This window comes from Cebus imitator, unplaced genomic scaffold (assembly GCF_001604975.1).
Source record: "Cebus imitator isolate Cc_AM_T3 unplaced genomic scaffold, Cebus_imitator-1.0 Scaffold171, whole genome shotgun sequence".
Lineage (NCBI taxonomy): Eukaryota > Metazoa > Chordata > Mammalia > Primates > Cebidae > Cebus > Cebus imitator.
Window position 1 is genome coordinate 3715817 of NW_016107486.1, and position 15654 is coordinate 3731470.

A 15654-nucleotide genomic window follows, 5' to 3' on the forward strand; every position below is an offset into this window, starting at 1 on the left:
AGTTTGAGCCCCTACCTAATAAGGCACCATCATGATCATTTGCTAATCTATTACTTACAGTGTATTCCAGTAAAAAGTTTTATATATAATTTGGAAACTCAAGCCTAGAAAAAATAAGATCTAAGACTAGAAGGTTTCAGCTCTGCTTCTATTTCCTAATTATAATACTTCATACTGGCCATGTTAATTTCTTCTCTGAAATGCTGGAATTTGGCCAGGTTGGCATACCATCTTCACTGCCTTATAAAATCATAGAATTTCAAAACAGAACATTAAATGGGTGTCCACTATGTATCAAGCACTATAGCCAAATCCTTTGATTTTATATATATATGCAAATTATTAAATGGATATATTAGTTGCCTGTCCCTGAGCCAAGGACCAAGTTCATGAATACACAGGATATAATCATTTTAATGTCTCCTATTTGATTATCTCCAATTAGGCTTGTCTATGCTATAGCTTTGGCCTCCTTGTTCTGTAAACATTTGTATAGTCCTCTCATCATTCACAGCTCTTGGCACGATGCTAGGCATTCAGTAGCCATTTAATAAATATATGCAGTACAATTAGTTCTCATTATTTACAGCAGTTATGTTCTAGAAAGTCTCTTTAAATTCTGAATGAGTAAATATGGAACCCTTCCTCCCAGGAAAAATATAGGGTTAAGTTCTGCTAGCCTCTGTTTACAAACTTTTTGTCAACGTTTCAGTACATAACCTTGTTTTATGGGTGTTTCTGTTTAAAGAAACCTTATTTAATGTATTGTTGATTCATGAACATTGGACTTCTGGTGAACAGCACCGTGACTCATGCCCGAATGAAGCTTATTTGACATGCGGATTTTCTCCATAAGGCACATCACAGCCTTCCTGCACTTTGGAATCCTAAACAGCATGTCAACACTATGCTTTTGGGCCATGTTAAACAGTGAAATCATCAGTAAAAAGCACAAACCTGCAGAAAATATGGCACTAAATACAACACAAAAAGGACGCTTGTTTACAGTATGAGAGCAGAAACAAGAAAACAGTGTTTTCTTGTTCAGCCACAGCTGGCACCTTGTGTGTTGGGTTACTCAAATTTTTTACCACTCTACAGTTCCACAAATAACCACAAAAGTGCCACAAGTATCGATCTGAGAATCACAAATAAATATTAGCAGGAAGAAAAATTTGAAAATTTAGAATCCACAAATGAGGATTGATTATAATTAATTAAAGTGTACTTTGTTTAATTTTTCAATCAAGATTAAAAGCATGACTTCTGATCATGTCACTTCCTCGCTTTAAAAAAATCTCCTGGAATCAAGGTCTTTCATTCTATAGGCCAATCAAGACTTTCCAATTGCATGACCTCTGCCCCCTTTCTGATGCTCCAGCCAGTCTGAGTTGCCCTGCATTTCTCCACTCTTTATCACTCCCTGTGCACATGCTTCTACCTCAAAAGTCCTCCACCTTCATGTCTACCTGTCCAAAGCCAACCATCTCCCAAGTCTTTCTCTCAAACTCAAATTCTACTTTCTCTATGAAATCTTTTCTTCTTTGTCTTTTTCTTTCTTTTTTTTTTTTTTTTTTTTTTTTTTTTTTTTTTTTTTTTTTTTTTTTTTTTTTTTTTTTGTAATTCCTTTTTCCCTTGTTCTCTCCATAGTATTTGATTGGGTAATTTTCATCACATATTTAATATAATTATTTGCACACTTACTGTTTCGCTCCTATAAACTCTCTGGGCGGTAACCATCAAATACTTATCTTTGTGGTCTTTAAGATTCCTAGCTAGAGTCTGGTACATTTTTCAAAGAGCTCTCAGATATGATATGAAATTTCATTCTTATAACAACCACAGGAGAGAGTCATTATTATCTTAGTTTTGCTCTGTTTCATACTCCGTAGTCAAAAATGTGCTTCACATTCCCAAAACCTATGAGTCACAGAATTAAAATTCATCCCAGTTCTTTCTTCTCTAAGCCCATACTTTTTCTACCACACCATGATTCTGCCCAATTCTGTCTTGCTATCTATAAATCTTAGTAAACAGAAACCATTCCATTATTCTAATTACTTATCAGAGCAGTAAATAACTATAGGACACTATTTACCCTGCCTAAAAATGAAATGATTATTAAGAATTTTCTAGGTGCCACTTGGAAGTTGTGTGCCTGTAACTATGGTTTCCTGGACTGTAGCACAATAAGACACATAAAAAAGAATTACATCATTTGAAAAGGTAAAACCAATTTAAACTACTACTTCTTTACACCGATCAGCTCTATGACTTGTCAAATTCCAGGTCTTTGCTGCTCTGGCTGACTGTCTCCTTTGCTCTACACCACTCTGTGTGATACGTGCCCTTTTTTCTGGTTCACATATTTCAAAAAAATGGATGGACTTTTTAAAACACAGCAAATGTGTTTGGTTTTTGGTGCCATCTCTTTTCAACTTCTTTCTTTCTGTTGAAAAGTAGCAACATTTTTCTTTTTTTCCTCCTTTGGTCCTCAGTACTAGCATGCATTTTTCCCTTGCCCTTTATGATTTAAGTAAGATTCATTTTATTTCTTGTTTTTATTTTGCTGCCTTACCAAAAAAAGATGATTTGATGACTTTTCTACTCAAAGATGTGTTGGATCAGGCAGGGGAGGAGGCACATTCATTTTTGGTGTAGTGCCTTGATTAAACACCTTAATTTTTCTCAGCTACCCCATCCCAATCAATTGTGAAGGGCATGTCTATTCAGAAGCTTGTTTTATCATGTCCTGGAGGAATATATAGGGAAGCTCTTCATTTAAATGGTTCTTATAAATCCTTCTAATACAAGAGTTATATCCAATACTATTGAACAGTTCTTCGTTAGAATTAATATTCCTTATTTTATCCATGTTTTAGCTCTTCTCTTCCCTGTAATGGTGGCTGCTATGCCTTATTGCCACGTTGCCTAAGTTTACTTTTTTTTTTTTTTCCTGAGACAGGGTCTTTCTCTGTCACCCAGGCTAGAGTGCAGTGGCACAATCACAGCTCACTGTAATCTCAACCTCAACCTCCTGGGCTCAGGTGATCCTTCTCCCCTCTCAGCCTGAAAAAATGATTTTTCTTCATTTGAAGCAGAAAATTAAGGAGATCATCCTCCACTTTCTACAGCACAAACCTACTGCTTAGGCATAGAAGGTGTTAATTATAAGGAATTGACCATATGGAATTTCTAAAGGAGATAATGTAGTTTTTGTCATGATTAGTAGTTAATAGTTGATGCTATTTAACACAGTGACTAGTACATACATGTTTATTGAATAAGCAGATCTGCCACGCTTTAAGAATATTGTGCCCCATTTCCATGTGTTCAGTAATTTTCTAATAAATCTCTACCAAAAGTGATCCGATGTTGATTTATTTTTGTAACTAGAAAACTGCATTTTTATCTCAATTTTTCTTCACTTTTTCTCCTAATCATAATAATCTTTTGAGGGTTGGGGGAGCTCACTCTTTTCTCAAAAAGAAGCAGATGGTCTATCTTTCATATCTCTACTTTGATCCTAGTTTATATTGAAAGTTTAATGAAATGACTCTGCCTTGCTCTGCTCCCTCATTGGGTGCGGCAATATCCATTCCTATTTAGCACAGTGACTGGTACGAACACATTTGTTAAATAAGTGGATGTTATTTCTGGCATCATATTTCTGAATAACAATAAACAATTCCACTCATTCTTCTGGGAGACTGAACAAAGATATATGCTTCAAGTTAATGAGTATACATTAAATCTCAGGGAACCTTGCTAGGCATTTTGGAGGAGGAAAAGATTAAGAGGCTCAGCTCTCCTGGGGCTCAACCACAGAAACCATCTACAAGGCAGATTACAACACTCCCTTAACCTTTGATACTTTAGCTATTTTTACTGGGACACAACAGAAAGACCTTGCATGAGGCTCTTTCTTCTCCCAACTGATGGAAAACTGTTTATTAGAGTTTCTATTTTTCAAAGTGATTTTTCTCGTTTTTAAGTTGGGATGATAAGATTTGGTGTACAGGCTTTATATTAAAGCAAGAATAGAAATTTCTGAAGCCGGATTCAATTAATTATTAGTAATTTAACCATCCTACAGACAGAATGGTGCTTTATGTCATAAACTTACAAAGACCTCAGGCCATTTCTGGTACTTGATAAGATTATAAATATACCATTATATTTGTTTTCATTTGGTTAGTACACCTCTGCTCTGACTTATGATGGAGTCCTTGTGATGGCTGAAACTTTCCGAAGCCTTAGGAGGCAGAAAATTGATATCTCAAGGAGAGGAAATGCTGGGGATTGTCTGGCAAATCCTGCCGCTCCATGGGGCCAGGGAATTGACATGGAAAGGACACTCAAACAGGTAACTCACAATATTATTTAAGTTCAATTCATTGCATAGTCTTGTTTAAGTTGAATGTTCAAGGAAACAGACTAATTTATCCAAGCATAAATACATATTACAATTGCTACTTAAATATATCAAGCCATCATTTTGGGAACATTTCTAGATAAAATACAAGGTAGAATCTTGCTGTTTACAAAATCTTATGTGGATGCATAGTCAGGATAATCTAGGCTATGTTGCAGTACTAAACAACCCAAATCACAGTGACTTAAAACAAGAAGGGAACTTTGCTTACTCAGACACACGCTAGATTAGCAGGTTCATTGTAATTACTCGAGGATGTAGGCTGACAGAGCAGTGACCATCTTGAATTCTTCAAAGGGAAACAGCTGAGTTTCAAACTGGCAATTAAATTATGTGGTTTAATAATGACACCTATCATGCCTGTTTACAACTCATATGTTAGAAAGAGTTGCATGGGCCTAGCTAACCACAGGGGGTTCAGGAACTATAAGCCCACCTGGGTCCCGGAATGTGGAAGAACCATAAATAATGACTACATTTGGAGATCTTTAAATTGCTTTGTAACTTTGGATTAAGTAATCAGTTTATTTTAGTCTTTCATAATTATACTAACACTACTTGTTCATATACATATTTAATGTTACATTTTAAATGTTCTGAAATGTCATGGGTTCAAAACATAGGTAAAAGCAAATTAGAAGGAAATCTGGAAATTTGGAATAAAATATATTTGAATATTTTCAAAAATGCCCTTATATGTTTTTGTTTCTTATGTCTTAATTTTAATATTAACAAGGTGAGAATATGATCTGGCATAAGTATCAGGGCTATTTAATCCATTTTGTGGATATACAGATAAAACTGAAAAGTAACCATAAAAAAATTTATTCCTATACAAATATAATTGAGGGAGAATTCTTTTAGTAAAAATGGAAACTTTATGATATTAAAAACCAATAAAATATATTCTCCTTCCAGGGGTAGAGCAGAATTGCTTATATATCTCTTTGATATTCCTCTTTCAGATTCTATCCCAATAGCTCAAATACCTAATGAAATTTCAGCAGATGAAGTTGAGATTGCTACAAGTGAAATTGCAAATGAACACATGCGTGGTTTTCTTTTTCACTCAGGTTCGAATTCAAGGGCTGACAGGGAATGTTCAGTTTGACCACTATGGACGTAGAGTCAATTACACAATGGATGTGTTTGAGCTGAAAAGCACAGGACCTAGAAAGGTGAGCCACAATCAAACTGAAAAAGAAAATTCTCTGTTTACTTAGTTTGTATGTAGCATTTTAAAGCCCTAGAGAAGGAAGATGACTTCCTTCCTTTGTTTGTGAGTACTTACAAATACTTTAGTACTTTCTTTATAATTAATGCTGAGATAAATGTGTGTCATATAACTGATATTTGATGGTGTGCCCAAGCTGAAACAAACTAATTTATACACTGTTTATATCCTTTATCCAAAATGGATGTGATATTTTGGGTGGGGTTAGCAAAAAAAAAAAAAAATTCCACAAATCAAAATTGGCTCTGCAGAACAGGACACAAAGCAGTAAAGAGACATAAGCACCTCAAGGCAGTCATTTATAAAATTATTACATCAAGTACCAAAAAGCTACTTCTAATGGGTGAACATATTTAGAATAGGCTGGGTGTTCTTGAATTAGTCAACTAGGTAAATTCCAATGACCAAAAGAGAAAGAAGATAGATGGTAAGATTATTAAGATTATTATTAGGCTGAAAGGAAGAGAAACATTTAAGTTGTTCAGGAAGGTGCTGGTGCTAGGTTCCTGGATTTTGGAAGATATTTCTCTGTTAGTGGTAAGATGTGACTAGGTATAGGAATGGTCTTCACAGCATTCAAGAAGTATTTTATACAGTGTAATCATTCAGCCCACCACAGTAATTAGTTATAAGTGTTTTCTAGCTAACACATATAATTTTTTTACATTCCTTTTATCTAGGAGCTAGGATGCTCAGGGAAACAGATACTCAAGTTCACTTTATCTAAAAGCTATATTTCTTTCAACACTTGGCTGTTTAAAAAAAATTCCAAAATATATTTTCATGCTTTTATGTAAAAATGATAGCTGCAATTCATGAAATGCCTGCTGTGTCCTAAGCACTGGACTTGGTGCTTTGCATGATTCCATCCTCATGACAAATCTATAATTTGAGTAGTAGTATTTCTTTTTTTTTCAAATGAGAAAATTATAGCACAATAAGTTATCTTATCCAAAGCCTGTAAGTGAGAAAACATATTTTAGTGTTTTGTCCCTTACTGATCTACCTAGGAAGAGATGATCTTCTGCTGGAGGAAAACAAATAAAGGAAACCTGCATGGAGGAGGTAGAATTTAAAATTGCCATGATGTTAGAGTTTGGGTAGGATGAAATGGAGGGGGCAACCTCCTGAAGAAAGGCTTGGAGGCAGGACGGTTAAAGTTAAGGTGATATAAGGAAAATGGCAAAGGTTTTGCTCCAGTCTGCCATTTGGGTGTGCTTCTACATCTGTGAGAAATTTGGAGCTGCCGTGAAAACCATCTCCAGCTTTCCATCTTCTTAATGGCATAGCCTGAATGCAGGTGGCCAGCGAATATACGGTAAGCTGGAGCCTATCTGATCCAGATCAGGAGTAGCAGGAGATGGATGGCAGCCAGAGGGCCCAGATGCACATCATCCCAGGCTCTTCTAAGGAGATTGACTGAAGCAAGGGAAGGAGACGGTAAGAAGGGCCCACTCTGCCAGCACACAGCCAGCAACAAAAAAAGGCAAGTTTTTAGCAAAGAATCTCTGCTAGCTGTGGAGCAGTTAGGATATTCCACAGGCCCCTAAAAATGTTGGCTAACAGGTGGACAAAGATAAGACTGGCCCACCTCCTTGCCACACACCAGACCTTGCAAAATTTGCCGTTTAAACAGAGCTTTTTAAAATGCAAAAGACTTACTTTACAAAACAGTAAGTGCAGAATGTCAAATTGTTCTCTATAAAAGAAAGAATAGTGGAAAAAGAAAGCTGGTGCTAACTAGCAGTATTATCAAGGGGGCTTGACTCATAGTACTGAATCTTTTCATAGCCTATTGAACAATGATGGTAACAAAAATTGAGACTTTTCAAAGAGAAACTTATGGAATAAGTTGGGAGAGTGATGAACAGTACACCTTCACACTCAGCTAACATTCATCTAGGGCTCCTAAAAGAAATTTGAAGTGTAAAATGGTGTAGATTCATCTATCTTTGTTTTTCCGTGGCAACGATCAACTGGGGCATTGTGTCAGGAATATTAAACTTAAAAATGAGCTACCATGAGAGACACTATGCTGGTGAAACTAGGCAATATGTCTGAGAAGTGAGCAATCATTCTTGTAAATTGAACACTTGCCAGCAAGGGAGCTATCTTTGAAAACAGATCAGAGAGTCAACCCATCAGTTTGTCTGACTTCTGCAACAGAAAAACTGATTGAGAGTCTCATTAAGCAGAAGCCACAAACTCTTTCTGAAGTCCTGGCTCCTAAGTACACCAAAATCTTCTTATCACTACAATGACCCCCACCCAGGGCTCCAGAGGGAATGCTACAGACTTGCATGGTTTCGGAAATATTTAATTGTAAAAATTTTATTTATTGAGAGCACCGTATATGCCAGATGCCGTAATGGAAAATTGATGTGCATTTTTATATTCAATCCTTGTGACAACCTAAAAATAAGATATATATATAGATATATAGATATATATTTTTTTCTCCTTTTATCAAAAAGTAAGGCTCAAAGAAACTAAGTGACCTACTCAGAGATGCTCAGCTAAACACAGGTGGAGCTGCAGTAGAAACCGAAATTCCCGCAGCTCCAGAGCATCACTCAAGATCTTGACTCAGGTTTCCAGATCTTGAAACGTCATCAGTTCCATTGCCTCTGAGGATTCTATTTAAGGCTGGTGTGGGAATTGGTCAGATTTTCAGGGCAGTTCTGGTCAAAGCAGCTCTCCAAGGAACCAACTTTAAGTAGAACAGGAGCTTCTCACAGTCCCTCAGTCCTTATCTGATCTCTGTGTTCTAGGCCAAGACCATCCTAATTCAGAAACATTTGCTCACATATATTATTATAGTTATATTTGCCTTTAGGAGTCCAAAGAAAATGAATATTTTTCTGACACCTTTAGGAGTCCAAAGAAGAAAAATATTTTTCTGACATTCTTTATCAATTTAGTGATTTAAATGCATCCATATTTTTGCTCTACCATTACTAAACCACTTTTCACCGACTTTTTGTCTATAGGAAAAATATTCATTTCCTTGTCTAGTTAAATGGGGTCAGTCATGGGAAAAGTTCTTAGTAAAATGCAAAATGTTGAGAAGATTGGAGAGAGAAACTCCATCTTCTATGAGGCCTGGGTCCAAACTTTAGGATTCCCTTCTTTAAGAACTGACTTCTTGTGTGGACTTAATTCTAAAAAAATCCATGGTCCACATGAAATCTACCATGAATTGTTCCCATATCACAAAGTATAATGTTCTCTTTTTTTTAACCAGAATTGTATATAGGTATAAGGCAAAAAATTAAAGTTTGCTTATTATTTTAATTTGCCAGCACTTCTGAATCATTTATCTTTAAGAGGAGAATAGCTGCAAACCCACGGTTTAGTTTTTAAATGCACAATGTCAAGGTCTTGCCAATATCTAGGTACTCTCCAAAATGTATCCCAGATTTGTGATTCTTTCTGTTGTGGGACTCATTAATAAAGAAAAATTTTCTTTCCTGAAATTGGCTGGTGAGATCTTCAGGGTGGTTGCATTTTAATGGGGTGCTAAACTATAAAACCCCTTTTCATGTTGTATAACTGTCATGTGGAAAGGAGAGTTAACAAGAATCAACTGATTAAAGTACACATAAGAATTGAAAAGAGGGTGAGTCTCAAATATATAGTTATTTTAAATTAAAATTTTCACATAATTATTAATAAATGTTAACCCGAAATGTATTCACATGGGCTATTGAAAATATTTGCTGAACTTATAATTTTCGGATCAAACCAAGAAGTGTAGCAAGCCATATTAATAAAAATTCTTTTTCTCCATCTGTTCTGTTATTGAATTGTATATGCAACTCTTGTGAATAATCTAGGACCTCTTTCTGACATGTTAATGCTTATTGTATTTTAATATGCTCATAAATACTAACATGGCAGTTAAGAAACTTGGATTAAGCAAGAGAGACTTCCAAAACATATTAGAACAAATAGTGAATACAGACCAGTGAGCAAATGCATACATTTTGTTGGAGATATGAGTTTTAACAATTGCATCAAGAAATTCAAGAAAGAAGTTTGTCAAGCATTAAACAAACACCGTTTTGGGAGTTCATGCAGCATAGTAGGAAAGTATGTAGACTTGGTGTAATGCAGACCTGAGTTTTGAATTCTGGCCCTACTAAAGTATAATTTTGTTTAATTTATTTAGCCTTCTAAAATGAATCCTCATCTCTAAAATATGGACAATAACTGCCCCTACTCCATACTTGATATGTGTATTAACTTTGAGATACATATTTTTAAAAATCATTGAGTATATTGTCTGCCTCAGAGCAAGCACTCAATATGTAACAGCCATTATTATTGCTTAATGATCTGCAACAACCAAAGTTGATCTGCAACAACTAAATTTCCATTAAAAGCTCATTGTAGTTTACTACTTTTCACAGTACTTAAGTAATTACATAATTTATTTTTAGGAAAAAGTATTTGAAATGAAATGAAAAACTAATAATTTGTAAATAAAAAATACAAATTTAAATGTAATATTTTAAAGTGAAAACATTGTCCATTAATATTCATCTCTGATGTAAATTAGCATTTCAGAAATTGTAAGATTGTTACCTAGTGGCTAGGTTATATCAAACCCCAAACCATTTCTGTTTTGCTTTAAAGATATACAAGTTTCTTTTGCTTGAAAATATCCTGTATATGTTCTTATAAATCTGGTTATTCCCTTTACTATACAACCTGTAACTTTACTGATAAAGTCACACAAATTAATTTAGGGGGCACTACTCTATCTCACTAGAGGAGGGGATCCACTTAAAATAATGCTCCTTGCTTATATTCCTTTTGGAATCACCCATTCCCTATCTCTTGGCTACTCCACTGTTGTACACAATAAATTTGCCAAACATGTAACAAGGCTGGAACCTTAACACCAGGCAGACTGGCTCATGAGCAAGTAAGAACACTTCCAAACACATTTTTTCATTTGCTTTTTATTTGTTTTCTTTACTTACCTATTCAAACCCTTCATTGTTCTAAGAAGAACTAGACTAAATGTTTCTAAAATATGTTTTCAAGCATCTTCTCTATTTGGCAGGTTGGTTACTGGAACGACATGGACAAGTTAGTCTTGATTCAAGATGTCCCCACTCTTGGCAATGACACAGCTGCTATTGAGAACAGAACAGTGGTTGTAACCACAATTATGGTAAGTGTTGGTCTATGCTTTATGGTGTTCCGTTTTGTCCACAGGCAATTCTAACACCCCAGCGATGGTGAGCAGGCAGGGCAAAGCTGACTGTTAGCAATGGTAACATGGGTGTTCTGATCCACAGAAGCCTATAGAGGCTTTGAATAGGTTCGTCCTAAGCCTTGAGTACATATGGTACTTTTATTTGTATTATCTTTTGTTACATTGCTGTTCTTGGAAACATGCTCAGGTGTTAAAAATTGAGACTGTCTAACTCTAGTTGGAAATGTATGAAATGCTAAGACCCTAAAGCACAAAACAGTGAACATGACAAAAGTCAACTGCCATCACATAAATATATCCAGTAGTAAATATATTATTAATGTTACTATTTTTTTAAAAATTCAATGTAATTATAATTAATAGTGTTTAAAATTATAATTTTCAGGTAGTTTAATGACCGGATAATGATTTGTATTGTCTGTTTACAATAGTGAAGATGTGACTGTGAAGATTTTAATAAGTATGATTTACATAACTAAATGCTTTAGGAATTAATTTTATTTTATTTTTATTTTGAACGTGAAAAGAGTTTTCTTCCACCGATTATTTTTCTCATTGACCAGTGAGAAGTACTCATTATAGTTTAGTGAACTTCTAAAATTAAGAAGAATATAATTGCTTCATTCAGCCACATCACAAAATGAAAAGTCCTCTAAATTTTAAGGCTGTTTTTTCAAAGAGATTCTCATGAAATTACCTTTTAAATAATAGAATATCTTATATATTTTTCTCTTCAAAATCAAACATGCCCTTTCGAGTCAATGCTAGTCAAAAGAGATCAACAATCGGTGACCTTTTCTATCTCATTTAAAATTATATATACTCAGCTCAGTGACTCTGTAGGCAAAACATATTTTAAATTATTTATGGAGCCCTTACTCTAAATAAAATGGAAGTATTTATGTAATTTGGTTTTTAGCTTTTGTCATTTTAGTTTCAGGTCTTTAGTAATGTTGAGTTGTTTCCATAAAGTAATATTAAATGAAATGAAAATGCCAGAGAGAAGCCTTCATATGTTGCAATTAGTTTTATCTGTGTTGCATCACCAGTCAGCAATTTAATGTATTCTGACAAGACTTCAGCAGAAGTTTATGATTTTAGAATGCAAACCAACCAACAGCAGTTTTTGTGTAAACCTTCCAACTTAATTGTGTAATATTTGCATGGGACTTGAAAAGCAATATATATATGTTTCTTTTCCTAAAAACAACACAGTAATGGAAAGTCATACTTCAGTACAGTCCTCCTCTTTTCAGCCTCTGATGAAGAATCCTATTTTAAGAAATTGATCAAGAAAGAAAAGAGTTCCACGCTGTTCAACCATTCCTAACTAAGGCTCAAGTCTTGTTCTCCAGTGTAGTAAATTTAAGCTTATTTTTCATGTGGGATTCTTCTTCGATGACCAACTCTGGACTACCAGAAAAAAAAAAATTAAGTTCTGTGACTTTTCTGAGATACTAGAACTAAAGAAGAATTAATCTTTCTCAAGAAATAGATGTTGAAAAAGAATCACTTAGCGATTCTGACATAACAATTCCCATATATTGAAATGAGGTCACTGTACGTAAATGATGGAATTATATCACTCCATTTCCAAGGGTAGATTTTCTATAAGTGAATATCTCAGAATTTGTGTGCTTGTTTTCTGAATATATACAGTTGTTTTCTTTAAAGATCTCTTGGAATTTTGCCTGTTCTGTGTGAAATAAAGTGTTTTAATGTGCATTATAGGTATGATATAGAGAATCTCCTTTCCATCCCTGTTGCTAAAGGGACTGGACAAATAATTCCTAAAACCAAAATACTGAATTAATTTTGCAAGTATGGCTAGTTTTCAGGAAGCATGCTATCAAAAAATATAGTAAAAAAATGACTGAAAAATCCAACTGTTTTACACGCATATATATAAAGGATATTCTGTAAAGTTATATGTTGTTTGACAGTAAAGTCATTAATATTTTTGCTATCAAAATAGTACAATACTAGTATCTGTCTTTTTGTATGAAAATGTAATCTTTATATAAATAATACCTCTGGTATTTGCAACTGCATAATCATTCAGTAATTCAAAAAGAATTACTAGAATCCTTTCCCTGAAAGTGTTCCTTCCATTTGCTTTTGTTGAAAATGGTAGTCCAGGACTTATGACATCCCTCCACTTCATTCATTATGAAAGAAATCTCTTGTAGATAAACAAGATTTTGGCATCTGCATGTAATTATCCCGAAATTCAATTGAAAATTCCCAACACAGATGGAATTGGCTAGATATTTTAATATATGTGTTACCTGTATCTAGATACAGAAGAAGGCTGAGAGTGAGCACTGGATATAATTCATTTTGATTGAAATTGATATGATGTTAATGTTCTTCCAGTTGTCTGTCCTTTGTGTATGTTGTTATTTATATGTTGATACACTGTAACACTATATGCTATTGCTAAATAAAATTGATTGAGAAATTCAGTTATTCATAAATATTTATTGAGCGTCTACTTTGTGCTAGGCACAGTTCTAGGCCCTGGGAATATGTCACAGACAAAAATCCTACACTAAGTGAAACTTACAGTTTATTGAGAGAAAGCAGACCAGAAACATAAGTAATAATTATATTCGCTATCTTTATTAAATATAATGTAGCGTTAGCTTTTTATGCTGTTGAAAATTATTTTTCCTTATAACAGTGTTATATAGCTATAATGTGATTTTCATTTTAATAATGAATTTATTCTACCTGAATATAATCATCCAGAATATACCACAGCTAAATCTAATAGAAAAGAAAATTAATACGGTCATTTTTATCTTTAAGTTTTGTTGACTGAAAAATTTATAAAATCAATAAAATTCATAAGACTGTGACCATATTGATTTAACTTTCTGAATTAAAAGTAATAATTTCTGCAAATAACCCAAAGAAGCCAAATCTGTTCTATGTGGTTTGGATAAATACAGCAATTGAGTGAAAAGCAGTTTACAGTAGATCTTGGTAGAAGGGAGGGTGGTGTTTTCCTCTGTAATCTTGCTATTTTCTTGGCTACTGAACGCTCTGGAAAAGGGAAGATAATACAGTGATGTTTCTTCAGACAAGCTCCTTTTTTTTTCCCCCAAAGCTTTATTACCAAAGTTAAGTGATGCTTATGATGCATTGCTCAACTACAAAGATATTTCTTACCATCTCATGAACATAATAATCCTTTAGGCAAATTTTCCATAAAACCAAATTTATTCACTCCAGTATCAGAATTACGTTACAAATCTAAAAGCAATTATCCTTATCACACATAATCTTTCCAGAGGTTCCTTTTTGTACATTTTAATGAGATGTGTTATATTTTATCTCCTCTATGTATAATGCTGTAGAGGCACTATACATATATCTGCATTATAATAACATACACATTCATCTTTATATAAAATATATTATATGTATATATACATACATACAGAAAATTAAAATGTATTTATTTTCTTCCTTATACCAAATATTAATTTTCCTCTTTCACATACATCACTCACTGAAGAGCTTATAAATCAATTAATTTTAAATAAATTATTCTGACTAAATTTAAAGTGGTGCAGCCTTTAGATTTATTCATTTTTTCCTGAATTGAATAATGATATCTTAATCTTCACTTTTATGAATTTTATCCATCGGGTAAATTATGTACATCCATTAGGATTTTTTGGAGAGAACCAAATATTCACATAGAAAACAACATTGGTTGACACTGATCTTATTAACAACTTTCAATAATAATTGTAGTAATTATATTCATGATATTTAGAAAATGTTGAAAACTTTCTAACAAGTATCTTCTTTCAATAGTTCTACTTTTGCTAAATACAAATAATCCAAAAAAAAAATCCTTGCTAGGAAAATTATACATTATTGATTTAAAATCTTCTTAATTAATTTACACAAATACTTTCATAGGCAAGCCCTAATGTAGCAGCTTTAAACAGAGTAATTTCTTTCCTAAAATAGCAGGGCAGATGTAGAAGCCCATTCATTAGAGAAACTATCTTAATATAAAACTCATATTCACTAATAAGTAATGCAATAACTTTTAAGAAATTACCATCCTACGGAGCTCAGTAGTTGATAATAATCATGGCAGGTTGTATACATAAGACAGAAATAAGAGGTTACTCTATCCCTCTGATTGTTTGATTTTTATTCAAAATCAAACACTTGGGAATTCATAAGGCTGTTTTAAAAAGACACCCCACATATCTTCCTTAATGATTTGCTAGAATGTATTCATTATATTGAAAAGATTTTGTATTTTCTTCACCCATAGTAGCCCCTAAACTTTGTATTAACTCTAGTATGAAGTATTTGAAGACCTAGTTGCAGACAATTTGTCAGATTAAGCATGGAGGAAATGAGGAGGTTGAACAAATGTTGAGCATTTGCTACTCTTTTGTATTTGACATGAAAGAAAAGAAAAGCAATAGGAGACACAGTCAAAGAAACAGCAGAGCTGAGCAACCATGAGAGACCATTTAAGGAAAGCCTTTCTCTCCTTTTAACATCCCCACTTCCCTGCGTGCGATCATGTCATTTCTCTTATGCTGTCTACATCACCCATCCTGAATCTCAGTAATTGTTTATGCCCCTTGGTGGGCAAAAATTCTAACTACATTTCTAATCAACATCTGCAGTAAGCTGAAGGCTTTTCTAGGCTTTGTTGGTTTGCTCAGCAGGAAAACAATGACATGATGTACCTCTGCTGTCCAAAATAAAAAAGAAAGA

The 15654-nt window shown here is 33.9% G+C and overlaps 1 protein-coding gene across 8 annotated transcripts in view; it reads left to right on the top strand.

Moving 5' to 3' along the window:
- GRIA4 (glutamate ionotropic receptor AMPA type subunit 4) overlaps nucleotides 1-15654 on the top strand; it is a 386448-nt gene that overhangs the window by 302246 nt on the left and 68548 nt on the right. For 7 of the 8 annotated variants that reach the window (XR_005202841.1, XR_005202842.1, XM_017544804.2 and 4 more), the window contains exons 7-9: nucleotides 4199-4366; nucleotides 5509-5613; nucleotides 10741-10851. Coding sequence is in view for 6 of the 8 variants with exons in the window: in XM_017544804.2 (XP_017400293.1) it covers nucleotides 4199-4366; nucleotides 5509-5613; nucleotides 10741-10851 (384 nt within the window). In the remaining 2 variants the exon portion in view is untranslated. Of the gene's footprint in view, nucleotides 1-4198; nucleotides 4367-5508; nucleotides 5614-10740; nucleotides 10852-12152; nucleotides 13362-15654 lie in introns of those variants that run through there. The other variant, XM_017544807.2, reaches the window with a different exon arrangement.